Source organism: Dinoponera quadriceps, unplaced genomic scaffold, assembly GCF_001313825.1.
Source record: "Dinoponera quadriceps isolate SergipeBrazil2010 unplaced genomic scaffold, ASM131382v1 scaffold4444, whole genome shotgun sequence".
NCBI lineage: Eukaryota > Metazoa > Arthropoda > Insecta > Hymenoptera > Formicidae > Dinoponera > Dinoponera quadriceps.
Window position 1 is genome coordinate 1,203,496 of NW_014558991.1, and position 21,608 is coordinate 1,225,103.

At 40.0% G+C, this 21,608-nt stretch overlaps 1 protein-coding gene and 1 long non-coding RNA gene across 2 annotated transcripts in view; one reads left to right on the top strand and one right to left on the bottom strand.

Moving 5' to 3' along the window:
- Positions 1 to 142: 142 nt before the first annotated feature.
- On the bottom strand, positions 143 to 765 carry LOC106750085. Its single transcript, XR_001374913.1, has 2 exons — positions 661 to 765; positions 143 to 381 (listed from the first exon to the last, which is right to left on the bottom strand). It is a non-coding gene; the product is annotated as an uncharacterized LOC106750085 (long non-coding RNA).
- A 135-nt stretch (positions 766 to 900) lies between these two features.
- LOC106750084 (uncharacterized protein DDB_G0271670) overlaps positions 901 to 21,608 on the top strand; it is a 31,084-nt gene continuing 10,376 nt past the window's right edge. The window contains exon 1 of the mRNA XM_014630166.1: positions 901 to 1,470. Coding sequence (XP_014485652.1) covers positions 1,433 to 1,470 — 38 coding nt within the window. The 5' untranslated portion in view covers positions 901 to 1,432. The remainder of the gene's footprint in view (positions 1,471 to 21,608) is intronic.

Consider the following 21,608-nt stretch of genomic DNA (forward strand, 5'->3'; position numbering starts at 1 on the left):
AATAATAATAACAAGATGAATATATTAACATATATTTATGTACTTTTTAATATGTTTCCCGTGTTAAAGTAGCGCAAAAAATTTCAGTGGATCGTTTTTAAAATTTTCTACGTTGTAAGATGACGGAATAAAAATATGAAAGTAAAAATCGTTAGAATTTATTCAAAACCGTGCCACGTAAGATGTAACACGATCTGAGAGTATATAAATTTGTATCCGCTAAAGTTCTCGCTACACATATCGAAAGATTGCATCATACATAATGATGCAAAATTTTGCGTTTACCTCAATACAGCATATTTGCTCCAGAAATATGTAATTAAAGCATCGAAAAGTTTCCATCGTCGATTGTCTCACGCCTCTCAATCATGAAAGTTTATCCTGGAAAGTGAGGTTAGGCAATCATGCGGCGTTATTACATTTCATAGGGATTCGAACATACGAAAAAACCCAGATAGCACAGATCTCCCAGGGACGTCCTGAGGATGTCCTGAGGACGTCTATAGGATATCGGGTGCTGTTTGGGAAGTCACAAGTGCAAGATCGAAAGAAATCTTTATGAAATGTAACACAACAGATTACACAGATCGAGACGAAATCAACGGAGACACGAGAACGCGCTTTCAATTTGTTTAATCGACAATCGCAGGATATCGATACCTGGGAACAAGTGATTCGATCGGCGACTAGTTTCAGACGGAGTATGCAGGACGAGCCGGACGAGCGAGCGTGCACACACGTACGGTGAAAAAGGGAGAGGAAGGCCGCGTCGATTCCGACAGAGAGGAAACGAGGGGGCTCGCGTGGTTCGCCGGAGCCAATCAGGATCGCGCATTGTGGTCCGACGCGGTAGCCTGGTGGGGCGGCCAGCTGGTCGCGCGACTCGCGCCGTTGTCACGTTGCCACTGGTCTCGGCTGCGTGATATTCGGCCGGAACCCGCGGATTGCCGCCGGGTGGAGTCGGTGAGGAATATTCGAACGCGGTATCGCGCACCACCGCGTCACTCGGATACGCCGAACACGCGACTCGCGAGCGATAAGAAGCCGCGTTCGATTGTGACAGTTCGTCGGACACGAGAGAGAGAGAGAGAGGATAGCGGCGCGAGAGAGGGGCTGTGAAAAGGAAGGAGGTACGCGTCGGCTGGCAGTTGAGCTTCGTATAAACGCCGGACGCCAAGCCGCCTGCCTCTAACTTCACGTAGCGTTGATCGAACGTTGTTCATCGACTCTCTCGCCGGAGACTCAACGGACTCATTTCCTTCTTCACGGACACGATTCGCGAGGATTCGTCGTCTCTCTCTCTCTCGCTTCACGGTCATCCCGCCGCGACCGTCCGCCGCCACCCTTCGCGCGCGCTATCACTCAGGTGCGTGTGCACTCGCGGGGTACGTCAACATCGTCATCAGCCGAGGTGAGAACGCCGATCGACAGGATGAACTACGGGGACATGTCGAACGTCGATCCCGCTAGGTACGTTTGTTGCTGGTTTACTCTTGTTCGCGTCTCGCTGCATGTCTTCCTCTTTTTTTTCGCACGCATGCTCCGCTTACCACGGCCGGATGTGGCCGATTCCGGAGTTTCGCTCAGGTTTTGTTTCGCTCGCGATCGGCCAGCCGGTTCGACCGCGTTCAGTTTTGCATGACTGAATATGCCGAAGATCGCGTGTTCGTGCTCGAGTGCGCGCTCGTGAGCGCTTCTCGTACTACGGGGTTTAGGCGCGTGTACTTGGTGGTCACATTATTTCAAACTCGTCTCAAGAGAGATTCCCAGGTCCGAGCTTGAAGTTGCACGTGAGTTCTCCGTGCGGTCGCGCTTACTGTGAACATACATCGCGTATATCATGGCATTCACACACAACTGCACTGAGGAAAAAAATGGAAATTTTGCGAAGTAAATGTTTCTCGTGACATTTTCTGTGATATTTATTTAACTGAAATAAACATTTATTTAAATACGGCGAAATAAAATTTTATTCCAACAAATAAACCAATTAATAAGAAAACTAACTAAAAATTATATTTCATAAAAATATATATTCCGTTGTCAGTTGTATAAATAGTTACATTTTTTTTTTTAATTTGAAGTTCTATATTTGAGTGTTTTCATTGAAATCATGTATGCGACATTACATTAGTAAGCAAACTTGCAATTCAGCTGATTCATTTGAAAAACTCATCGTCCAATTCTAAATTCAAATCCGGGTTGTTAACTGAGCCAAGTTTTGAGTCAAATACTCAGATCTGATTTAAAATAAAATGTGAGCTTTTCAGTGTTGAATCATGACTGTAAATGCAATGTCGCGATTCAAACGGAAAAATTCAAATCCAACTCGAAATTCAGATCCCAGTGTCTCGCGTGAGACAGGTTTAAACTAACGATTATTAATACGGGCCTGAGTACTTCACGTGAGACAAGTTCCAAGTAACGACTGGTGGTCGAAGGCGCGTCGCGCAGCGTATCGGACACGAAGGGCTCGCTCCCTTCGTGTTCTTCCGAGCGAGCGAGCGGGTTCTTCGGAACGTCTCGAATTTGTTTTTATTATCCGCACGGTCGCTAAAGCCACGAGTGAAGCGGTTGACCAACTTTCGAGCAACACGTATGTAAGAGCAAGCTAATGAAATCGCGCTGGTACATTGCAACACAATCTTGAGTACGCGCGTACAGGCTTCTTATTGAGACTTTTCCACATGGCGACACGCGCGTGAGAAGTCAATTTGTCGATAACCGAGAATAGCGGTGCTCGATAGATTGCGCCCGCACCTGAGCGCCGCGTTTTGAAATTCTACGAAACGCGTTAGTCGCGCTTAGTCCGAGCTTTTTCGCCGAGCGGCGCTTTTACGCAACGCTCACTGAGAAAAGAATTTGGTAATGAGTATTAAAATTTGTCGGCAAATATTCACCGAATTTTAGTACTCGTTACCAAATTCCTTTTTCAGGGTGCATCTATCGCTCGTATCCGAAATATTCACTTTCCTCGTGAATAGTTTGCTTTTGTCCCGCGATAACGCATCTCTTGAACGAGAAAGAACTACCGAAGAAAATATTGAGACAGGTTCTTCAGCTAGGAAAGACAAATGTTCGAAGGAAAGAAACGTTCTCGGACACGCGCAGCGAGTGCACGTATTTGCGCCCGCGATTTACAAATTATCCGCTAGGTTATTGCAAAAAACTTACTACCTGTGCGAGTAAAATATAATGGCAAAACTCGAGTTCACTGCGGATTACGCGTCGGGCATGATAGTAGACTAGGTAATATTGAATGTACGAGTAACTTGAACTGATAATTAACATTCCACACGCATTTCTTGGAAGATAAACAATACCGACCGGATGAGACCTGAAATCTAACTGGTTTCACATAGCACGATTGTGTTTACGCACGCGATACCGCAGGTTTCGCACGGCGCGCCTCAAAAGCATCAAATATACAAATAATAAATTCCTCAAAAATTAAATTATTACAAGGTCGGTCGGTCTCTGATAACTTCAAAAATACCTCATATGCGGAGGAAATATTCTAGCAAAAATGACAAAATACAATTTTTATAACCGAGGAATATATCGACATTCTGCCTTAATTTATTATTTTTTCATATGTTTATATTTTAAGGATTGAAGTAATATAACCATAAATTCTATATTTTTCAACACATTTGATTCGTTCACTGCCTCGTAAATTCAACCAAACTTTTTTTCCGTGCATAATATGTTTATCAATACTGAAGTGTAAAAGTTACTTTAACATTTACAAATGTTATCTCAACATTTACACATGTTGGGTATCGATTCAACACAAAATATTAAGATGATATAAACGCAATATATTAAGTCAACATATGGGTGTGTTAAAAATTTAACACAAAGTTATTAACATGGACTGATTTTAACACAAACACAGTAAAATATTTTTTACTGTACAGTAAAAAATTTTGAGTTAGAAACAGTTCACTGAAATTTTGTGTTACTTTGACACGGGAAATGTGTTAAAGAGTACACAAATATTGTGTTAAATTAACACGTTCATCTTGTGAACAGATTTTATACCGTGTAGTGGAAAATATGAAAATTCTTTCAAAAAATTAGAAAGAATTTTGTACGAAAGGAAAACAATATTATTCTCTCCGCGTGTAGACGATGAGGGTTTAATCGCAGAAGCAATTCTCGAGCGAGCGATCTAACGAGATTCCGAAAAGACGAATCACGACCCTGGGGAGAGAAAGAGGGAAAGAAACCATATCACATGCGCACAGAATGCGCAAAGTGGACCTCGTTGAGCCTCCTCCCGGCGGGGTGAATTCGGATAGGATTGCGCTGCGGCGCAATTTCACGCGAGGCACGTCCCGTCTTTCGGTCTTGGTCATCGGCCGTAGAAAGTACGACATTAGCAGCAATGACTTTACCGTGACACCATTGCCGCGGCTTTGCCACAACGATCGAGCGATCCCTTCCAATATGAAGCGCGGGATCATTTGTGTGCCGATTCGTACGAACGTCCGAAAATTGCTTGAAAAGCGGACTTTTGCCAATTTGACGAAATTCCAGTATTTTATGAACATTTACACACCGCGACACATCAAAACCATAACTCCACGCGTCTCAGCTAGATTGAATGTAAGTCGAGCGGTATTGGTAAGTTACTCGACGAATTTAGAACCCACACACGGAAAAAAATTATTCTTAAATCAATATTATATATATATATATATATATATATACAGTGGCGGACGTATACTTACGTGCAGTTAGGAAAATTAAGTTTTATTCGTTGTGTACTTATACATGAAATAGTTAAACAAAAGTCCATTACGTTTTCTACAAGTTTATAGCATATTTTATGAGATAGCAAAACAGTGTTTATCGATTTACAACAACTAAGAAGTTTCTTGTATTTGTTTGCTCAAGTGTCATATTTTCTGCGGACACGTACTTACGTACACTGTGGTATTACACAGATAGGTCAAAATTTCTGCAATGTAAACAATACTTACCAATACTCGGTGGGTACTGGTAAGTATTGTTTACATTGCAGAAATTTTGACCTATCTTGAACTTGAGTACCGAGTAGGTAGAGAGACGTGTTGTGACAGTGTTTTGACAGCTGTGATGAGCAAACGAAAGAATATAACGCTAGAACAACGTCGGCAAGTACAGCAGCTTCGCAAAAATGGGAAGTCTTATTGGAAGATTTCTACAGAAGTTGGGATATTTGTTATGGCTTGTTATCAAGCTATACAACATATTAAACGTCATGGAATGTTTCGCTAGATAATGTTCCTCGTAAAGCGAGATCACGGTGAGTTTCGGGTCATTATCTGCTTGATAGATCCATTCTTTCGGCTTTTCGGATATATATATATATATATCCTTATCGATGCTATCGCACTAGCATCTTGACTTTTCCCGTTAAAAAAGAGCAGAGAGTATAGCAGTAGAGTTTGATATCTACGTTATTATTCACGCGTGATACGATGCGTGCGATCGTTTCACGTCTTTAACTAGAGATTCAATCATAGATATCGATGTGTACTTTCCAACGTATTTTTGAGAGATACTAAATGTCCGTGGAAAATGACCGTAAGATAGAACCGTTTATCGCGCATAATCGTTACCACAGCAAGAAAGAAAGAATTAATTCGCCGGTCGGAGCGTTTCCCCTCCTTCCCGGCTTTCCCCGAATAATTTACTTTCTGAAAGTTCATTGACAATTGTCAGAAGGTCAGACAATCGTTTCGACGAACTTGAATGTTGAATCGATGTTGTAACCGTACCGTTTGAAGCGTCGTCGAAACATTTGTTGAAACACTCACGCGACGTTCGTTCTCCATCGTGACTTCGGTGTCGTCGAATGCTCCTGTAAAAATGTAATCGTCCTCCATCGCATTTTCAAGTAACGTTCGAGGATCTGATTAAATTTTATGAATCGCGACGATGCGAGTTAGCAACATAATTTCCCCGTACACAGAGAAAAGGATTTCTTTAAATTTAATATATGTAAGGATATTTATTGTTTGAGAAACCAAATAATTCTATTCGTTGAATCAAACGTTCGTTCATTTGTTTGCTCCATTCCAAAAGACAAATTTGTTTCAATTAAAGAAATTTTATTAAATCCACAGAAATCTTTTTCTCTGTGTACTCTATATACACACATATCGCGATTCTGAGGATCTTTCTTTCAATAATTATATAAACTAACGTATCGACGTAAATAAAGCTGCTACTTTTTTGTGCCTCTTTTCGCTATGAGAAAGAAGTAGGGGAAGACGTAGATTAAAATCACCGAAAGACCATAATTATTCAGGTTTGACGTAAATCGCGCTCGTAGGAAAAAAAATTTATATCTTTACATAATCTTTCTTTTTCTACGCTTAATTAATTAGAAAATTAAACTTGAATATAAATCAAGGTCGTATATAAAAAATATGTTAGTACCAGCTAACCTTGCACCGCGGTTTTGCCGTTCGTAATTGCAAAATTAAAACAATAAGACTTGCAAAATTTCTTATCTTCCTTTTCTCTGTTAGTAGAATATTTATGGAGGAAAAACGAGAAAGAAAGAGATAGAGAAAGAGAGAGCGCTTACAAAAATATAGATAGTAAAAATATTATCATGTTTCAGAATTTACTCTTATGTTTGTATATTCATTCAGCTTTGCAGTACTTGTAATAAGTTTTAGTGATTTCGCAATCGTCGCGTAATATTTTTTGAATTACCCGAAACATAAACATGGATTAACGTATTTCCTTCTTAAAAATAGATCGCGCATCGGGCATCGTTCTTTCCGTTTAATCTACCCGAAATAGCCGGTATCTCTATCAATTTTGCGGTATTAAATTAAACGTCGCGTTTGCGATATTAAGTCAAACGTCGCGTTTGCGCGCAAAATAGCGAGTTTTGTAATCGTTCGAGTTATCCGGCAAATATACTTGTGGGTATTCTGTCATGGTCAATACTATGCATTATCGCGAAAACACGAGAGCATCTCAGGAAATCTTGATCTCTCTTATCCGAGTACGAAACGTTGCTTTCTTTAACACGTTGACTGTTGTAGCGACACTAGATAACAGTATTCTTAATAACATTAAAAAATTAGTCTATTATTTTAATACGCTAATCAATTATAATGATAATCACTTATCTCAACGAAAGGAAAACTCTCGATTATTCAAAAAAGTTATAAGACTCAGTATTTTTACTGGCGCGTCAAGTGAACTGTTCATAAATTCAGTTTCATATTATTAAGCAAAATTATGTTTCTATTAATTTTATCTTACTATCTAAATAATAAATATTAATTTGAAACAAATTTGAAATAAAAATATGCAGCAATGTATTAATAAATTACACACGACACGCGCCGCACTCGATCCTTGCGGTCGATAGTCCGACCGATAACATCGACGATTAAGAGCCACTCGCTCGAGATTATCATGACTGATCAACGTGCGGCCGATCGATCACGTGATCACTGTGTGCTCTCTTCGATCTCTCTTTCAGTGAGAATGAGCTAATTGTTTTCAAGTGCTGGCAGATTACGACGACCGCGGGGCGCGCTTGTCGTGGACGATGTCGGAGGGGTTATCTCGCGACAATTCGATAATACGGTATGTGGCTGTTTGTTTGCAACGTTCGCCGACGAAGCGTGTAATTGCTCGAAAACAATTACACGTAGATTAGCGACCGCTTTTTCACGAAACGCGAATGATAAATGAGACGGAACGCGCGTGTCGACAAGGGAGTCGCACGCGAGCAAGGAAGTTCGTTCTTTGACTTGCATTCTCCGTACTAAAAACTGAATACCTATACGTGTACACGTTGCTTATTTTCTAGTAAGAAATAGAACATAGGTGTCTACATAATAAAAAATTTTGTGTTAAAAATGATTGAATCATTGAAATGTGTTACTTCAACACAGGGAATGTGTTAAAAAATATATACAAATATAATGTCAAATTAACAAATTCACCTTGTCAACATATATTGAAATAATTTTTCTGTACTTGTCAACATATTCAACATATTCCCCATGTTGAAGTAACATCAAATTTCAGTGGACCATTTTTAATGGATTTTTTCTTGATTCTTTATACAAATTTTTTTTTAATTTTATCTTGTTGAAATCACTTTTGGAATCTTTTGATACACTATTTACTATTTATCTAACATTATTCTATTAACAGAACACTAAATTTATAAATAGAAAGCCTGGAATCTCAAAGTATTAAAAGAATACTAATGATTCTCGCTTGAGGTATCGCTGAGAACGAAGTACGAAGATTAAGCGCGCACTCTCCGCGTAAGTCCGTTTGAGAGAGCGAAGAAAAAAGATTTAGCGACTACCGTAATTTTCCGCCACACAATTCGTGTAATTTTCCGCATCCTCGGATATTGTAAAATCGTTATGCTTTATTAGAAATCTTAACAACAATCGTTAAAAGAGACATCTTACGCAATGACTAAATGAATCCTCGGTCGTCTGATGAAAATATCAATGCCAACGGTTTTGAGAAACAACAATTTTTGAAAAAAAAAAACACCATTTTCGCTTACAGATCAATAAATAAAGTTGTCGCTTCCTGATTTTAAATTCGATCTTCGGGGATCGATGAATATTCAGCGGTTTCACCGTGCGTGAAACACATCGCGTGCCTCGATTTACGGTATCGGAGACGGTTTCGAAGTATCTCGCGGTATCGATTTTTTACTAACAAGAGATACTCGTTACTGGCTGTGCCAGATATCGCACGTCGATCAAGTGCCGATCTGTGCGCGGCTGACACATAACGCGTAACACCATTTTTGCCAATGAGATCCGAGGTTACACAGGGGACTTGCCGGTTCCTTCTCGCATTGCGAGAATATAGAACGTGACTAAGATTCGGCAGATCGGACGATGCGCGCATCCGCCTGGTGGTGGTTTCTTCTCTCGCGTGATTTCACGGTCAAGTAGGAATTTTGGTGGGATGAACCCGGCTCACGTCGCAGTAACGTCTAGCGGGTATTTCATGTTTCATTAGCACGACGCGTTCACCAGTATTTTAAATTACCGGGCTGTCCCATTCGCACGTTAACAACCGACTGAGGAGCGACATTTTATCTTTATTCCATTTAACCTGGAGAAATCGGAGGCTAATAGGATGTATCTCGTCGACCACTCACCACACACGATCATACTGAGCAATTTACCTTTCGAAAAAATAGAACACCCACGAGCAATGCGATAGGGGAACCCGATGTCGGCCACGATGTCGGTGCCAATTATCGTTGAGAACCTCGGCAGAGTGATAACGTGACGGAAGAGTTCTCTTATAAATGTTCATATTCAATTAAGTATGAAGTTGCATACGGAAAGAATATTACAACTCTTCTTCTTCTTCTTTATATACATTTTTTTCCCAACTTTTTAGTTTGTTTTCTAATAATGTGAGAACAGAATGTCAAATCGAGTTCATCTCAGATCTTCTAAAGAGAGAAGGTAAATTTAGCTGAGGGACATTTTCCATCAATTTCGTTAAATTTTTCACAAATTCCCCGTGAATTTCTCAATGGTAAACCCGTCGCAGTTTCTGAGAATTCGAGCAGTACACATGTGAAACACAACGAGGGTAATGAATTGAAGCAAAATTCTCTACAGTAATTTACGGGATAAAATTCTCTCGTTGAAAGTAACGTTGAGAATAACGTCGAGAGTCAATCGTAAGTAACGAGTCAATCCGGGATCCGCTGAAGAAAAAACGAGATAATATCGCGTGTCGCAAGACAACCTCGCATCTCACGTGTCCCAGCAGCGGAGTTACACGGTCTCTCTCGGCGAAGCGTAGAATTTTGTTGCTCGCCGGCGAGCAAGCAATTAAATTGAGAATCGGAAATGACAATGGCATGTGGCACCCAGTCGTCTGGAAAATCATTAGTACTCTCCGTACGCATCCGGCGAACGGGTGTCCGCATGGTAATCACACGTTGTTAACCCGCTGTCGTGAACTGCATGCGCGATTTCTCTTCTCTTCTCCGCGCGCTTTTCGCGCCTTTTTCCAAGCGACGTTACTCAACACGTTTCATTCGTTCGCAAAAAATGCCCCGTGCTTTCTTTGCGAGGAAGAGGAGGAGAGTCCTTTCGCGCGCGACCGATCGCGCGCCGAGGTATAATTAGCGGCGATTAAAATTCGCTCACGCGAACGTGCTCGCGAGTGGCGGTGCTCTCCGGAAATAAAGTCGAACAATGTGATGCGAGCTGCATTTCGGGATCAATGATTCATGCATTATCATACAGTCTCTCTCTCTCTCTCTCTCTCTCTATATCTATCTATCTATCCTTTTCTCTTCCATCACGCTAAAAATACGAGCTCGACATGCGATCCTCGTGGAGAATCAGTCCCTGCTACGTTACTTCGTTATTAAATCGATCGCAGGAGCACGACGCGGATAGGCATTTTGCGTCATCAGAATACGTTCGCGATATTTTTCCTTCCTTCGAATCTCGTAACCCCGTTACGACATAGTGACGTATATTTTGCGCAAATATTTGCATCTTGATATTTTTCTTGTATTCGGAATTTTATATCCACGCTAATATTCAGGAGGTTTCATAACATATTTTAAAAATGAATGCACAACACAAAAATAATACGTTAATAAAACTAGTTTATACAAATATTTTTCTTATCTGACTTTGTTTCAGAGTTATAGACGTTTTCGCGTTTCACTTCAATTCTTGTTGCAAATTGAGCCAGCGCGTGGCACGTCTTCGTACATTTCTGTCTTTAAAGAAAGTGTTCAAAGTGGCCACACCTTTATTTGGATTTGAAGACAAGCTTCTAAACGTTTTATCATTGACCTTCTCTAATACGTTCGAATATTCCGTCGTTGATTTGACAATTGTTTATAGGAAATTTTCGCGTTATTTTCGTATTTCTTGACTTCATTTCTGAAATTATGCCCACGTGTTATAAAACACGCTGTATATCCGAGATAGGTGTTCCGCTCGGTAAGTGCCGCGACGTACTCTTCCTCCTTGGAGAATCTTGATTCTGTATTTCAATTTTCCGGGAGGCCGCACCGTGTGGGAAACTTCTCGACGATTCTGGAAACTTTCCTTCGTTTCTACGTACGTTTCGCACGCTTCGATGAGTGTCAATAAGAACGGAATCACGGGGCCGAACGTGTTAATCGATATGCTAAAGCACATACTTATGCTAAAATGTGCGCATATTTCTCCCCGCGTCGCTCTCGAAATTTCCATTATTTACTGATTATGTAGTCAATCTCGTTAATTAATACACAATCGCACCGCTGATTGACGTAAAATTTGTTGCGTAGATACGAGCGGTCGTAGATCATCGACGTTTCGTCGCTTTCGTTCGCGTTCGACTTTTTTTCGCATCGCTATTCCCACTTCTCTTCCTTATTGCAGACTTCCCCCGAGCGGCCTCTCCTTGACAGGTCATATCGCGATAATTTCGTGCTCGCACCGGGTCGATGGAGAACGATGGTGGTAATGTCGTCATTGCGTGAGATCACCGTGTGAGAGCGTTCCGATCGAAAATTATTTTCTCCCCTCGCGTAGAACGCAGCTCGATGATGCCGCGAATCCACTTTTCCCCCTGTCCGATATGAGGTGTTGTAATTGTTTCTTCTATGATGCAGATTCGATAATCTTTGAAATACATGTATGAATATTTTTCGGATGGATTTATTATATTGAGGTTTTTTAACGGTACATTCAAAATTTTTTAGACAAGTCAAGAGATTCTTCGAATCCTTAAGGCTACGTAATCTCTGTGAATTGTGAAATCGACTATACGTTTCCTTAACTTTTTGAGTCTCGATATTTATTTTGAAAATTTTGTGTTACTTTTAATGGAAAGGCATCAAACAGGTGTAAGTAGCGTTTCTAAAATTTGATTTGCAAAATCATTTCAGTAGGAAAAAAAAATTATTATGGAAGATTAGATAAAAATTGATGTGAAAATTCAATAAAAAAAAAAAAATAGTGATAGTTTAAGATAAACTATCACTATATAGCTTTAAAATTTGTTATAACTCTTAAACGATGTAAATGAAACGATGTAGAGAAAGATAGACCATAATGAAAGTATTTTTATTTTTGGAAATATTATAGAGATTACATAGCTTTAACACGTTGACTGCCACGGAACTTTTCACGATTCTGGTCTAAGAAGCCAATTTGATTTAATCAAGTAATGAAGCGACGAGATAACTCGTAGTTGGCGTCCTGGGCAAGTAAACAACCTACGAGATATCTCGTAGTTGGCAGTCAACGTGTTAAGGATACGCCGAGATTCCAAGGATTAAGACGTTCGCGGAGTTAAAGAAATAGCGAAGAGCAGAACTGCGAATAGCGCGTCACGTAGAACAACTTGCAGGTGAAAGCGGCTGTTTACATTTGGATTTAAATACGCGTACGCGTGCACTCAAACCTTCTTTCTCGTCCGCGATTCTGATGAATCACATGAGAGATAACAAGAACATTTTTCGCACGTCTCATGCGTCAATTCATTTCGTAAAATACTACTGTAATGAAGATCGCAACACGGTCTCGGTTGCACCAGTTAACACGCGAATTACATCGATTACGTTCTCTTTACGCACACACGAAATGAAGAAATTTCATTTACCCTCAAATTTTGCTGGCATCCGCTTCGCATTACGCAATACGCTACGTCAACGCGCGTCGTGACATAAACAAATTTGGTGAATCGAAAAAATTTATCAGGAGCAAACAGCCTGTTGAATGTATAAATTAATTGACAAGTAATTTATAATTTATATAGTATAGTTGCATATTATTTATAACTAATATATGTCACATATTTAACTGTAATCCGCGTAATTTTGTATTTATTAAATACGTTATGAGATAATCTTGTGATATCTAATAATATGAATAATACAATTTAAATATTATCGGCACGCTTTGTTTTTATATTCGCATTGATTACTTACACGTAAATAGGTAAACAATGCCTTTGCAATGTATTTTAATTCAATACATTTTAAGTACAAATGAAGTGTCTTCTGGATGTACGTACACTAAGCGCAAGTAATACTCTAATACATTTTAATTACTCCAAACACGTTGCAATTAACACGGTATTTTTAATATGATTCAATTAGTTTCGACAACTCGACAATATGGAAAAATGCAAAGAAATTTGACAAATTTCAAGATTCCAAGAAAAAAATGTTATGATTTCAGGGATTAATGTTTTTGCTAACAATAAAAAGACGTGATTTATTCGAGATGCTGTATATACAAATCTATGGCGGAAATCCCCAGAGCTTTGGTGAAATAAATGACAGACATTTCGCGGCGAATCGTTATTTTATCGTAAAATCACAAAGAAACGTAATAAAGAAGGCACGTAATAAAGAATATCCAATCGCGCTCTCCAGCCGGATTACAACTACAACTGACGATAGAGAAAGCTGCCGCGATGTCAAACGATGATGTAAAACGCAATAATTTTTACAGGTGGGTGGGAACGAGAGCGAACGAGTTACGCAGATAATCATTTTGCATTAGAGTCTCATGTCGCAATAATCGAGAATTCCCAAGATACTTCTGCCATAGTATAATGATCGATCGTTCTGGAAATTACATATATAAGTAGCAATATATTCGCGCTTCTCCAATCAAACTCGTTCATTTAATATTTAATTATTCGAGAGAAGGAGACAAAAATGACCTAACAAAATATTATGTGGGATAATATTGTATAATTTTGACATTTACACTCGTAAAACACGCGCTTATGTTATAATGAACGTTTTGGAGCTGAGAAATACGAATACTATTACGGCGATCACGAATTACAGGTTGATCTAAAAAAAGAAATAAAAAATATTTAGGAACATATAACGCGAGGCCGAGCGCACAACGGCGAGGCGATCGAGCCAAGTTTAATTTCTCCGATGAAACGCGCGCGGTAGGGAAAATGCTACCTGGCGAAAGCGGTCGACGATCTTTCCGCGCTTTTGCGCTGGCTGTCGGTGCGTAATTTTCCGGTGAGATGGTGAAGGATAAGAGCAACACGGATCGCGCGCGCGGAAGTCACGTCGATGATATCAGCCAATCGCCGCGAATGCGCGAAATTGTGCATCTTCGAGCAACGTTTTTAACCAGAAGTAGCTGCCGATCGTAATAGTTTTCCTGCGGATTGGTTATTAACTTTCAGTGGGAACGAATAAGTAAAGTATAGAATAAATAATGACACGATGAATTTAAACATTACTTTTGCCGTACTTTTCAGTGTGCAAATCCACGCACTTTTACGGCGCAGTTATTTTCCGCTTTCGAGTTTATTTTAGATTTATTTTACTTGTAAAACGTTATCATATTCATATGCATAGACTTTATTAGACTTCTTTAAACTTTTTAAATTTCCTCGAACTAATTTCAGATATCCGCTCTTTAGCATATGAAAAAAATGGAGAAAAGCAGAGAAAGATAGACGTTCGCGAATTTTTCGAGTACTGAACTTCTCGAGGGAAGGGAACGTTAATTGACCCAACGCGGAGTGCAGAGTGTTGAGACACATCTCGAGATTTCGCGCGCTTCGCATTTACAAATTCTTCGTGGTATTGAGACATTTCTGCATTGAGACACGTTGTGTTCAACGTGAGCGTCGACAGACGCCTGATAAGATGATAATCCCGCCGTTGCGTGTGATTTAAGCAAACACAATCGTGATTTAAACACAATCGTTCCGTTGCCATCAATGCTCTCATACGTGATTTTAGACGTGCAAATTCCGAGGTATCACCTCTGCGACCCGGCGGCGCGCGTATGCAAAAGAGACGAGAGCGTGATTATGCACGCTCGCGTAACGCGAACCATTACCATTATTTATTTAACGTATAATACATACATGTAGATGAAGTGAAGCAAATATTGAAACGAGCGCTGACGCAGCTCAACACATTTACTTTGGACGATTTTCGCGCAAAGATGAAGGTGTCTTGTCTTTACTCGCAAGCGAATGCGCCGTACCGCGAACAAGAAAACGCTGAATTGTTTTCCTTTCGCATATCGGCTATCATTCACGTGACAAATAAGCGTAATAATAGCGGAAAGTAAACACAAACCAAACATACACCCGAGGAAAAAGTTTCTCAGTTTGTGTGACTGAATACTAGAGACGAAAACTCGATGACGAAAAACGATATCTCTTATCACCGCGACCGAAAACATTCGTCCAGAAACATTCGTGCACGTTCAAATTCAGATTGAGATGAACTGAGAACAATTGACTGAGTACACAGTAAAGAATTTTCTGTAAATAATAGTCCATTGAAATTTTTGTGTTACTTTGATAAAGCGAATACGTTGATTCAACATATATTTGTGTACTTTTCAATACTTTACATTAATCTCGTGTTAAAATAACACAAAAATTTTAGTGGGTCGTTATTTTCATGAAATTTTTTATTCCATAGAAATCTCCTAGGGGAATTTTTCGACTTCTATAACGGAATTTTCGTGCAATAGAAATTCAACTACACTGAGAGAAAAATATAGTTAGTTTCGGAGACAACGATATCTTTTTTTATTTTAACCACAAAAATAATTGTAGCAACACACACGTATATTATTATTACTTATGTATTATTATTATCACTGACACTATGGTAATACTTACTAGAAAAATAATTTTCTTAACCATTTTTATGGTTAAAATGAAAAAAAGGTCGTTCCCGAAATTAACGGCAAATTCTCTTATTCTTTGTGTGTCAGTGATTACAATAATACTTGAGCGATAAGCGAACAAGTTCGGGAAAGCGAAAGTGAATATTGAAATAGGAAGTTGAATAAGTAAAGAAAAGTATATATAAATAATTTATATATGCGTAATTTGTTTGTCGGGCAGTCTTTTTTCTATTGTCTTACGTATAACATCTTCTTTGAAATACTCACATTTTAATTTTTTTTAAATCAAATGTTACATTATGACATTATTCGGGTTTCCAAATGCAAAAATGAATCGGGGTTTGCTCAGAGAATTACTCGTTCCTCCGAAAAAAAGTATTTATTCGTTAAAGCAAGAGAATCGACTTGTGTTTTATCATGCATGCTCACAGGAGAGGAAAAACATAGACTTTTATCTATTCACACATTTTTATCCATTATATTACTTTAAACAGATTATGTATGTAAAAACGCAGATAAGATAATCGATGATAAAAGAATACGGATAACTGCGGTGACAGGATCGATAGGTTGAAACCCTGAAAAGTTAACTCTAAAGACACACAAGAGTATAAAGTAAAATTTGAAGCAAATTACGTTTCAAGTCTTGATTCGCATTATTCCGCGCATAATGCGACAAATATTCGTATCTATTTTCTCTCTAAAATGACATCTTATGCACGTCTGAATAGATCAAAGTTTGTTTCCCGAGACAAATGTTAGCCGTGAATATTATCGTGAACTTCGTGACGCGTCATTTTACGTCATTTTATGTATTGTCGTTTGGAGAGCAAAGTTCGCCGTAAAAAAAATCACTTGACGATAATCTCTATCTGTTGATGTATCTCGTGATTCATCGGATGTCCGGATATCATGAAATCGGAAAACGAATTCTCAGTTCGACTTTCAGTGCGACGAGAGTGAGGTGAGATCGTTTCACCAAGAAAGAAACCTGTAACCCTCCCTCGACGAGTCTACTTGTGTGTTTGTGTGAGTATGCCCCCTTTCTTTCCCCGATAATCGTTTGATATTGTGATGTAAGGCTGCATTTCCTCCGTGCTTATGGTGCACGGTGTGCGCACGTGCGCGAGAGAGAGGGGCGAACGACACAAGATTGAACATAGTTACGTGTGTCAGTCGCTTAGAAAGTTCAGTTCCTTGCCGGCGCAGGAAGTGAACCCCGGCACTGGAAATACTAGCGCGAATTTTATCTTATTGGTTCTTTATCATCGTTTATCCGACTTATGTGCAGAAAGAGAAAGAGAGAAACGCACATGAGTGTCCCAGCTGTTTTCGGGACGCTTTGTTCTATTTTCAATGATAATCGAAGCGCTTATCAACGCTTCGGCCACGCGCAACAAACGTGCATTGCAGAATCGTCGGAGTGATAATTGTGAGCGGCTCCCACACTTCTCGAACGCGCGGACGAATCTCATGAAAAGACAAAGACACAATGGATGCGCTCGATGAGACGGCCGATGATGATGAATGTCGGCGAAATCGCGATTTCTGCGCAAAATCAAAGTAAATCTTTCCTCTTTTCGTTCTTTTTTCCTTTGTTTTTTTTTTCTTTCTACTTTATTTTGTTTATTATTATTCGTTGTATCAAGGTACAATTTTGAATTTCGATTTTTCTGTCTAATAAATATTTTTTGCAAATAAATTTCGATACTCTAATATTATAAAAATGTAATATTTGTCGCAATTGTTTTAACACATGCAAGTAAATGTCTGCATATACAAAGGAAATATCATGTTATACATAATCAATTATATTTCTACTTCTAATAAATATTTGCCGACGACGATGTTAAATGGAGACGGGAAGGAGAGCGGGCCGGCCACAGGAGCTCGTCGTCGAAATATTTGCTCTTCCATGAATATCGATGTTACGTCGATATTGCTATCGTTAAATCCTAATACAAAGTGCAAGCGCACTCGTCGTGCGAGAGCCGCTCTTCACTTACTTGTCATTAGTGAGTTAACGTCGAGTTAGTCGCAAATAACGTCGTTCCGCGGTAAGAACGACGATGACGCGTCGTCGTATACGCGTTCTCAGTATACGCTACGTTTACACATAGTTGAAATAATATTATCGGGAAGCGAGAGAGAGAGAGAGAGAGATACGCGCGTATCTCGCCGGTAAAAGGGTGTCAGATTCCGCGCGGCAAAAGCGCAGACTCACTCTTCGTCATTTTTCTTCGTTGTTACGTGCCATTGGGTGTTTCGCATCGCGCAACCGAGGCGCACACGACTCGCTCGCAATTTTCGAACCTCGAAACGACGGATTTTCCGAAAGCAACGATGATATTTCTTTCCCCCAGCAGGAAAGAAACATTCAAAGGGGATCTTCGTTCTTTATCGCGACTTTCCAATCTCCGGTGCCTTCCGGTAAAACGAAGCCTCGAATTAAGATCCCATCGCGGTGAAGGTAGGTAATTGAGCTTAGTCTCCGTGCGAAGAGCCACTATCTCTCCTTCATCGTTCATATCTTAGAAATATCGTGAGCGCTTCGAGATCCCAGACGGACGGATGTAAATTTGGCAGCAGATTTACTTGTCGTCGATGTGTGTAAAGGTTGCATTCCTTACGAGCGATTCACACGGAACACTTCACGTATTTGTCCGCGTAAAATTCGATAAAATGTTAATATGAAAAAAAAATCTAAATTTATGCCCAAAGTGTGTCACGTAGAATATAATATGAAGATCGGAGAATAATTTTAATAAATTTGAGCATAGAATATAGAAACGAATATTTGCACCGCGTTTACGTAGATTCAATGATTAATTCAATAAAACAGCATATTGCCTCACAAACGTAATAAAACAAAAAAATCGTAAACTGTATCGTCGATCGACAGTCCGGCTTTGTCGAGGAAAAGTCTCTCGATCTCACCTGGACACTCATTAGGTGTATATCAGTCGATCGTAAAATCAAGATCGCGGGACATCCCACAGCCCGCGGCCGACGTATCCTCCGTGTGAGAGAATTCTCCGATTTGCCCGAAGCGATCGATTCCACATTAAGTTCGTTAATTCGCCGTAAGAAGTGACATCCGCACCGACGGTGTTCGCATTATGTCGTCAGCGCGGTCGGCGGCGATTGACGTCAGAAAGACCGCGAAAAAACGTAAGCAAAGGGTGGGAGTTTGATGTCGCGGGTGCATTTTGATAATCGGTCAGAGGTGGCGGGAGATCGGGGAGATGGTCGGGTAAGGGGGAGAGAAGAGACAGAGAAAGACAAAGAGAGAGAGAGAGAGGGGGAGAGATAGAGAAAAAGGCTGATTATCATATAATAATGTGTCCGCGGGGTCAGCTGGCGCGGGGAGCTGGCGCTTTGCATGGCAAATTACGGCCGAGAATATTCATCATCCGCCGCCGTCGCGCTGCTCTCCGGGGCTCCCTTACCTTCTTAATGGTGCGTGCGAAGTTCCGGGCTCTGTCGACACCGATCAGGCCAGTTCGGCGCACTGTTGCCCGTCGCGCGAGAACGGCTCACTGTTCGCTCCAGGCACTTTGACTTTGCGATATCGCTTTGGACTATCGATAGTGATGCGCGGTGGGATATTGGATCGCATGCATAGGTACGTACGCGGGCTTTACGAAGGACAACGGGTTATATCCGTTTGATCGAATCTACTTAACAATGGACGACCAAATGTGTTTTGGTTGAAAGAAACAGAATTTTTCTCAATTCGTCTTGTAATCTGCAGACGAAGTTATCGCAAGACTCAAGCGGCGGAGAGATCGCGTCGGGTTACTTGTATCGCGTTAATACGCGACGTCCTACACATATAAATGAAGATTAATTAATCGATGGGAGATTATGAGAAAATCGGTGGCATGCGAGAGTCACCAATTCTTTTGGTCCTTTTGGCGAAACGAAACAATTTGAACGATATTGGTCGTTGGTCATGCGAGTGAGAAGGTGCGATTTTTGAGATACCGTAGCAAAAATTTGACAGCCGTACGCCGCTGCTTTCTCATCCGCATTTTTTCCTTCTTCGTTGCCGAACTTGCGTGTATTCGTTATGCAATGACTCATTTCGATGCCGTTCAAGTCTATTCCGTAACAATTTGCTCGTATAACGAGATAAGCCCCGATTTGTTGTGCTAGAATCGTTCGAGTCATTTGTTTTTCATCCCGAAAGCGCGGACGAATCAGCCGAGGTCTCGCTAGGAATGTGGAAATTTTTATCTCTTACCACCCACGAAGATTCTATCGAAGAGAGACCCCACGGAGACTGATAAGAAACATCATTGACGTCACGTTGACGATTCCAATTTCGCAGAATTCAGCTCCTTCGTTGCCCACGGCGATGGCTTACTTCTTGCGCGTTTCCTTCGTCATTTCGCTGGCGAACCTTCGAATTTCACCGTCTTCGAAGTTCTCGAATAATTCGTAGTCAAGTCGACGTTAAATATCGTTACGAATCTCAGGAGCTTCGAACGTCTTGAAAATCTTAAGAAAATTCCCACAACAAATATAATGTTGAGATAATATAAACATATTATATTAAATTAACATACGGGTATGCTAAAAATTTAATACAAACTTTTAACAAGGACCGATTTTAACACAAAATGTTCTTTACTATGTGTGCTTTATATTTTAGAAATTGAAATAGGAAGTCTACCATTAAAAACTTACTGCTTCTATGTTTCTTAAATTTCACTGGACAATCTATTCTTGTACTACTAGAAAGTATGATAAAATTGAAGAGAAATCCGAAGAATCTTATTCTTTTTCGGAGAAAAGCTACAGTGTGGCAAACTAGAATTGTGTTGCATTCCATGCGAATTGTGCCGTGACAGATCTGACCTCTTAAAGCATATCGGAGACTTTAAAAACGCTCGAAAATTACATGTTTAAAATTTGTTTTTTTTTTCTTGTAATATTCGAAGCGAGTTATTCGCTACACTTGACTGTATCGAGACCATCACTGGTGCTCATGTCCCTAAACGAGGCGACGTCACGCGAGAAAGAACGTGGAAGAACGGTACGTCGAGTAGGATATCCTTAAAAAAGTAGCACGGGCTTCTTTTTCATCTCGCGCGTAGCGAATGATCGATAGATTTCAAGTACTGGGGCAGCTTTTTGCCCCAACAACCCAGTTACAGAGCTTAGAATGTTGAGTACAATTTACGTTAAGAACTAATTCATAATAATTATGCAGTTTCGGCAGTCGCGTGCTGTTAATTATCGAGACCCGAATACCATTTTTTACATGCAAAAAGGATCGAAAGATGCTGGAAGTAACGAAAAATCCCGCTCTCGAGTAAACCATTGCGAATCTCGCAAGAGCTGGTTTCCCTCTCCTACAATTTAACCCTTTGAGTCTTCATTTTTCATTTATTTTTCATTTTGGAAATTAGATATATAGTTTTCTTTTTGTAAATACTGTTTCAGAACTTAATTTGAAAAGTGGTTTCAACAGGAAAAGATTAAAGAAACTTGTAAAAGAAATTTAAAAAATTGATAAAAATTCACTTCTTTTCCTTTCAATGTTAAATAAATAACTACAAAAAGGTGCTTTATTAATAGACGTAGATAAGATCAATCGGACATTTTTATTTTGTACAATACACACCGTATTCCTCAGGACTCAAAGGATTAATAAAGCGCGACACGACAGTTTGTTGCACGAATGCGAGGATTATCGCTCATGTAGAGCTCGAGTGTACTCAATATGTGTGCGCGTATATACATGTGCGCCCTTGTGTGTGTGTGTTCATAATAAAGATAATATATTTTTAGTACAAAATAACGGAACGTCGACCCTTACCACCCGCGGCGATAAGTGGCGTGATACATGCGCGATGACTTATCGATAAATTTACACGGTTTCTCTTTCTCTCCCGATAACGCCGATAATGCGTGATTATCGAAACTAGGCTT